The 8,076-nt window shown below is 37.8% G+C and overlaps 1 protein-coding gene across 1 annotated transcript; it reads left to right on the forward strand.

The window, feature by feature from the left end:
- The first annotated feature begins 3,288 nt into the window (after nucleotides 1-3,288).
- LOC107647645 (protein FAR1-RELATED SEQUENCE 5-like) lies at nucleotides 3,289-6,511 on the forward strand. Its single transcript, XM_016351708.2, has 4 exons — nucleotides 3,289-3,329; nucleotides 3,374-3,425; nucleotides 3,526-3,630; nucleotides 4,286-6,511. Exons 1-4 carry the CDS (start codon nucleotides 3,289-3,291, stop codon nucleotides 6,509-6,511), a joined length of 2,424 nt encoding a protein of 807 aa, XP_016207194.2.
- Nucleotides 6,512-8,076: the final 1,565 nt, after the last annotated feature.

Consider the following 8,076-nt stretch of genomic DNA (forward strand, 5'->3'; position numbering starts at 1 on the left):
TTGTGTATGTGACTTAGAATGTGAGTAACTGGCACTGTGTATATTATTTTGGATAAATGAGGTGAAAATTTATCATTTTTTATTTTATTAAAAATAATAAAAAAAATTAACATTTAAGGTTAGAGTGCTCCAAATAGATAGAACTCTTAATTTAATCTAGGATGTGAATGGGGCAGGGCAGGCCGCCTCCCTGCTCCCTATTTCTGCTCCCCAAATTTGTTTTTTATCTCTATTTTTGTTTTTCATCGTAGAAGAATATTGCTTCTCATTTTTATTTTTTACAGGGTCTTATTTTTTGTGGAGATTTTATTTTTCATCTCTCTGATAGTTCTGACTAATTATTAATTTTCATAGGAATAGAGATGAAAGTATTTATCCTATATAAAAACAGCAAGATTTTATGCAAAAAATCTAAACAATAAGTTGGTGATTTCTTTTAAAATGACTTCTTTCAAATCAGAGCACAGAGCAGTGGACGAGGTGAGGGACACGGCAGCAGAGAGGAGAATGGACATGATGACAGAGTTGTGAAAAGGAACGCCACGAATATAAAGAATGACGCGATGATGGTGATCGAATGGTGAGGGAAGAGTGGCAAGGGAGTGACTGCAGAGAGGTTGGATGGAGTATGGATGAGGCTAGGGATCTATGAATTGAAAAAAGGTTATGCAAATGAGGATTATAAATTTTGGGTTTCTCTCTCACTCTCTCTCTCTCTATATATATAGCATGTGAAATAACTAAAAAACATATATGAGAAATAAACTATTAAGAATAATTAAATAAATTTATGAAATTCGAAAATTAGCAGAGACGGAACAAGAATCCCTGCTTGGGTCTCCACGCTTGCCTCGGAGAAATTTTACCCCCAATTTCCATCCCCGCAAAAAAATTCTTCACAGTCATATTTCTATTCAAGACAGTTTCTGTAGAGATTTTCACATTTCGAAAAATTTTGCCATCCCTAATTTAATCCCATTATAAAGAGGTGAGAAAAACAAAAAATTGTGGTTGAAGCTATGTCCAAGTCTAAGGATAAAAAGACTGTCATGAAAGAATAGCAACATAAAACTGGTGGATCATCCATTAGAGATATACTAAAGAAAAATAAGAAAAAAACACCATTTTAAATTTTTAATAGTGACAAATACTACCATAACATAAAAGTAGTGTCATGAAAATTACACACAGCAGAGAATTTAGATAAATAATTCTTTCATTATCTATTTTATAAGATATGCGTGTACTCACATGAATGTCTCGTTTGTTTAATTATTTGAATTCCAAGTTAATGTCAATTTTTTATCATATTCTTTAATTTTCTGTGAATTAGAAACCTGACATGTATTATCCCAATCTTTGGATATTAAATTTCTATTATTTTTAAAAGTGAAATTATTAATTTTCACTCCACTTACCCCAAAGAATAATACACAGTGCCAGAAACAGAGTTCTACCAACAATAAATTATTTTTATCTATTGTTAATAACTATTTTTAGTGTGTATATTAGAATTTCGGTTCTTTTGTATATATTTTTGTGATCCCAAATCTTTTTAGATGTATTGTTATTCATTTACACGACAGGTCCAATGAGATAATCAGTTTATAACAAAAGTAGAAGGTCTGACGCCATGTACGATGGGATGATAAATTTGTGAGGGAACATAAATATTATATGTATTTTTTATTAAAAAAAATTGATAAAAAATAAAGAAAATAAAAATAATTTTTATTATGTGCTCTAGGTTCAAATGAACAAACAACTGAAGGGGGACAAAAAAGAGAAGAGAAATGTGTAATTAAGTTTAATTAGTTAGAGTTCCAAACAAATTTTCTATACCAAAAAGAAAAAGAAAAAGAAATTGCAAGCAATTTTGCACAAGGACGTAGGTAAACAAAAAAAGGAAAAATTATTTTAAAAGAGTAATAGAGAGAGTTAACTACTACTAGAAAAGACTTTTTGTATTAAATTATTAAGAATAATTAATTATATAATATTTAAAAAGAATGACTAAGTATTCTCTTCTACTCTATATACGTAGTCGTTGTCTTTTTCTGAAAAAAAAAATTAAAAGAAAACCTTAAAAAAATATATACAGTTGATAAATTATCTTTATGTAACATTAATGAGTTATATAATATTTAGGAAACTTTTTAAATGGTCCAGGCATCTTTATTGGAACTCTGAAGATCTATGTACGGTCAGGTTAAAGGTTAACATTTTGTCTTGTAGCACATTGTGAAATATCCATTATATTCCCAGAACAAATTTAAAAGTCACCATAGGGGCAGGTGACTGGCATCAGCCGATAGAAAAAATGAAGCCAATTTATAGGTGAGCCAGCCGATGTACGATGTTGGTGGGTTAGTCCTTTTTTATTGACGCTTTTGACGGGGCAGTAGTGGGCCTAAGAAGAGCAAATCCCTAGAGGAAATAGTGTCGGCGGCTAAGGATTGGGTAGGTCTAACCTGGGGACAAAGTTATTTGGAGTGGAGGTCGTTCGTCACCGGTGGTGGGTGGAGCTCGTCGCGGTAGGGCGTGAGGCTCTGAAGGTCAGTCACTGTCTGCCTGCTGTTGGTTTCCCGGAAGCTCCAGCATACAAAACCTGCAACCGGTCCGTGGTGTGGTGGTCGTTGTTGTCACTTTGCTTATCCGATCAGTTAAGTTCTCAGCTACCATCGCCGTCGGTAGTCATCCGGGCAAGTAAGCGTCCCTTAGCGAATGTTAATTTATTTTTAACTATTTTTCGATTTCATTAACCTAAATTGAATCTGTTGCCGAATGTTTTTATCGTTGTTGAAGTAATGTTATGTGTTAGCTGAAAAGGATGATGTTTTTGCGGTTGAAAGTTATTTTAATTAAATGTGTTGGCCAAAATGATAGTGGCCTTAATTTGTTGGTTTGAGTTGAAGTTCTATGTAAGCATATGAGGATTCGTGGTGTTCCCATCGTCCTGTGTAAGTCCGTCCACCTTTGAGACTCACTCTGGCAATTTTCATTTCGTTTTCGATTTAATTTCTCCATCGAGATAAATATTTTACGATCTTGTTGAAAACTTCTGCGATGTGTTAATGTTGTTTTAACCGCATTTTCGACCTCATTAGGTGTTTGAGCATAAATTGTGTTTTGAAAAACATTGAGGTAACAAAGTTTGTTTCTTAATCCCGTGACAAGCCCCTGAATTTGCTGCTGCAAAGAATGATTAATACAATTCGTTTTTTTTTTTGTGTAAAATCCTTCGGGATTTATTTTGTGACAACTTGGTTTGTAGCTGTATTGGTAGCAATGTTAGGAGGTAGTGGTGAATGTGTTTGCTTCTCTGTGTGGTAGTTGTAATGCATGTGGTGTTATTGGAAGTCTTTGTTTGTAGTTGGCAAGTGGATGCTGTGAGGATGTTGGAATCATGTTGGATAGTAGATGAGGTTGTAAAGTAACGGTTTTTTTTTATCTACGTAAGTGCCAAAGAAGTTTGTGCAATCCCTTGTTTATTGTTTGTTACAGTTTGACATGTTTGTCTTTTAGGTAATAATGGCATCAAGTAGCAAGTTTTGGAAGGATTCGTGTATGTGGAATGAGCCTCTTGCGGAGTTCTGGATGGAGGGCAATGGTGGTATGTCGAATGCACAGGTACGATGGGTATACGTGCCATTTTGTTTTTATAGTGTGTTAGTGGGACCTAATTGGATGGGAATGGTCTGATACACCATATCGGTGGTATGGTTCATGCAGTTGGTTGTACTCTTAGCAGGTGTGAGGGTTATGTTGTGAGAACTAATATTCTATGTGGTGACTATGATTTGATGAGTCTGATGCGTAGAAGAAATGCTAGATTGGTGTTTTTTTGTTAAGTTAGCTGTGGCTGTAGTATCTGTTAAGTTTGCAAAATTGAACTTTCACATTTTAAAGAAATATGCACTACTTGCATCTGTAACAATGAAAGTCGACAAGCAAATCCTTTATTAAATAGTTTGGCATGAAGATCTTGTTGTGGCCAACCACTATGATGGCTGGGTAAACTGTATGTTAAATTATAACATGACAATGTTATAATTATAGTAATCTTATAATCCTGAAAGGAGTTTTTCAGGTCAAGTTTTCAGGGCTGAATTAATAACCATGTTAGTGCCTATGAACATTCCATTTGCAAAATTAAATTTGAAATTAATTTAAAATAAAAGGCTTTGATGGGCAAGAGCTTTAATATGCATGGATATGCAATATTTAAACAGAATTCATTCCACATAATGAAGTTGATTGCGAAATATTTGTCTTTATTCTTCAGGACACAATGTTTGATACGAGAGTGGAGGAAGATGCTGAGTTATCCGATTGGGAAGGAAGGGGTGCTTCAATGTTGCCCGGATTTTTGGGTTTGGATGGGTTGCGAGCAGAAGATGTTCTTGAAATGGAGTTCTCTTTACCTCAGGAGGCAGGCGGCTTCTATAACAATTACAGCCGACTAAAGGGCTTTGCATCACGGCGAGGCAAGACGGTTAGAAACACTGCCGGAGAGATCGTGCGGTACACTTTTGTTTGTAATAGGCAAGGATTTCGAGAGAAGAAATGGTTGGAAAAGGTTGATCGCAAAAGGGAGCATAAGGTCGTTACCCGATGCGGATGCATGGCGGAGATGAGGATAAAGAGGAAAGACGGCAGTGGGAGGTGGTATGTTTCGCGTTTTGTCGAGGAGCATAACCACGAACTTGCGTATGGGAAGCTTGTTGATTATCTGCGGTCACACAGGAAGATATCTGAGGTAGAAGTTGCTCAGCTAACAAGCATGAGGGAGATTTGGATTAGCATACCTAAGATTTATGAGTCTTTCGCAGCACAACTGGGGGGCTTTAATCTGGTAACATTCACAAAGCAAGATATGTATAATAAGATACGGAAACAGAGAGGTCTGCAAGGCGGAGATGTAAGTGCGGCTATTAGGTACTTGGAAGGTCTGGCACGCATGGATGGGAAAATGTTTTGGCGTTACAAGTTGGGGGTAGGGCAACACCTATGCAACTTGTTTTGGAGCGACGGTCGTTGCCAGGAAGATTATGGGATTTTCGGCGATGTGCTAGCATTCGACGCTACGTATGGCCGCAACAAGTACAACCTACCCGTTGTAGTCTTTTCCGGAGTAAACCACCACAACCAGACATGCGTATTTGGAATAGCAATGGTCTCATGCGAATCGCAGGAGTCATATATTTGGGTTCTTCGCCAGTTTCTGGAATGCATGCAAGGTAAGGCACCGCAATCGGTCATCACGGATGGCGACCCGGCCATGCGGATAGCAATCCAGTCTGTATTTCCCGATGCACATCATCGGTTGTGTGCTTGGCATCTGCTGAGGAACGCGACTGCTAACGTAAGCGACCCGAGATTCACACAAATGTTTAGACACTGCATGTTGGCAGATATGGAAATCGATGAGTTCGAAGCGCATTGGGAGGCAATGCTCAACGAGTGCGGTGTTAGGGAGGTTGAGTGGGTTAAGGACTTGTACACCAAAAAGCACGCTTGGGCCATCGCATACATCCGCGGTAGATTTTTTGCTGGAGTCCGGACTACCTCTAGGTGCGAGTCACTACATGCCAAACTTGGGAGGTTTGTCGAGAGCAGGTACGGGGTGTTAGAATTTGTCAGAAATTTTCAAAGGTGTGTGGATTTTCTGCGTGACACCGAGGACGAGCTAGACTTTCGTTCATGGTACGGAACACCTGTGCTACAAACAGAGTTTGTTGAGCTGGAAAAGTCCAGGTGGACGATGTTCACCCGCGAAATGTTTCTCAGATTCCGGGATAGCCTGAAACGGTGTGTTCGTGTTAGAATTTGTGAATTTAATGACACTGAGAACCCTCATGCATACACTCTCCAGAAGTATCAAAGGCCTGAGATGAATTGGAAGGTTTATAGGGACCCTGTCGCGAACAGATTTACTTGCACCTGCATGCGTTTGGAGTCGTTTGGTATTCCTTGTGTGCATATCCTTTCCGTGTGTGTTAGGCTTGACTTAGTGGAAATCCCTGAAAGCCTTGTGCTGCGCAGGTGGTCTAAGGCAGCCAAAATGGAGGTCCATAACCAATGTGTTGAGCAACACACTGTTGACCGAAGTGTGACCTATAGGACACGAGTGGGTGCTTTCTCCCAGCTTTGTAAGCGTTTAGGGCGTGTTGCGTGCATGAGTGATGAAGACTTCAAGCTTTACTCAAAGAAGCTTCTGAGTGATGCTCTCTTCCTTGAAATAAAGAACGGCCTAAGACCTTCAACGGATGATCTCACAGCAGCACAAGATTGCGGGGTGAAGGACCCGATTCGTGTTAGAACAAAAGGCACGGGTCGGATGAGTCAAGCATGTGGGTCTTCCCTGAAAACCAAAAGAAAGTGCAGCACATGCGGGAAGCTAGGGCACCGGAGGACTAGATGCCCCAACGGAGGCGCACAACCTTCACCAAGGAATGATAAATCATCTGCTGGGATAAATAAACGCAAGCGATCAAAGGTTACCGCCTAACTTATTTCCTGCATGGACTATTTACTATGACACGTTACCAATAACAGTAACTCCATAAAAAGGTTCAATACCAATGCAATTTATTTCCTGTAACTAAATTAATACTGTATCAGGAGCAGCAGTAGTTATTTCATTAATTGGTGTCTCAATGTTTTTTATCTCCAATATTCAGAAAAATAAGTCTGTTGGTAAAGAAAATCAACATACTAATTAATGCACGTAGGGGATTGTTGATGTGTTATTTTTGGGTTTACCATTGAGTTGTGGGTTAACAAGTAACCAGTTTTGCAGGCATACAATATGGTAATGATGATGGGGATGGAGCAGTCATCGTCGTAATAAAATTAAAGTCAAAACTCCCTTCTGGGCTTTTCTTAAATTGCTTTCTTACCAAATTGTTCTTGCTTATTACCGAGTGCACACTCAGTATTTAGTCACTGCTATTGTTCATGCTTCATTACCAACCGTTATCACTTCATTATGTTGGTGTTAACAGTTTAGTAGTTTGACGTTCTTGTCAATGCAACAGGCACCCGTCGCTGCCGGAGATAAAACGCAGCCTGAAAATCCATGTCAAGCTGTTGGCTACATTTGGGAACATTTTTCGAATGGAGAAGTGTGACGACGGTAGACTGACTTGTGAGCTGTTGTTCCAACTATGCTGTAACCAAGAACATGTTATGCTGAAACTGCATTTTATTCTGAGAACTTATGTATGCATATGTGGATATTCTTAATCATAAACTGCTAACTATAATTTGTATGTTATTTAATGGCTACAATGTTTCACTCTGGCCTCACTCCCTTTTATTGGTAATAACCAATGCTGCCTTGTGGCTTCGAATTATAAATTCCATTATCCAACGGGATTTTTCTGCTGAGTTGGATTTTCACTACACTTTCACAATGATTTTGCCCTTCTGCGGTCAGTGTCGATGCATGAAACTTCTGATTTTGCTAATGTAAACCCTTAGAGTTTTTTGTACATATGTATTATAGCAATGTATTTAGATGGAAGTTTTCCTAGAAGAAAAAATTTGTCTTTCCGTAAATCACAAATAAATATTCGTTCTATTCATTGTATATTATTAGTTTAGTATTAAAAAATTAATGTTAATGAACATGTTTTGATTATATTGTTAGTTTAGTAATAAACAATAAAGACTAAACAAAATTAGCTAGCGTTATTAAGAAGTAAACTAATCTTGCTTGTTTCCTCAGTTTTGTTGTTATAATTATAATTGGTAATTATTCTGTGTTCTAAAAACGAACACATAACTATTTTTGAAATTTGTGCAAACAGGTTTTAGGGTTCCATTACAATAAACAAATCCTGATTGGTGCCAACCAAGTTATTTAAAAGTTACAACTACATGTTACTTGTATGCCCATAGTGTTTTGATGATTTTCATTTCATACCATGGTCATGCTGCACATGTTCTTTACCAACAATTGGATATCAGTCTTATAGCTTTTCCTAAGTAACATGACCAAAGTCAGCTGACAGTTTTTATCCATTTTCTTGTTCATTCACCGGGTAACATATGGAGAGTGGGGATAAGTAC

Source organism: Arachis ipaensis, chromosome B6 (genome assembly GCF_059453495.1).
Source record: "Arachis ipaensis isolate K30076 ecotype BB chromosome B6, ASM5945349v1, whole genome shotgun sequence".
NCBI lineage: Eukaryota > Viridiplantae > Streptophyta > Magnoliopsida > Fabales > Fabaceae > Arachis > Arachis ipaensis.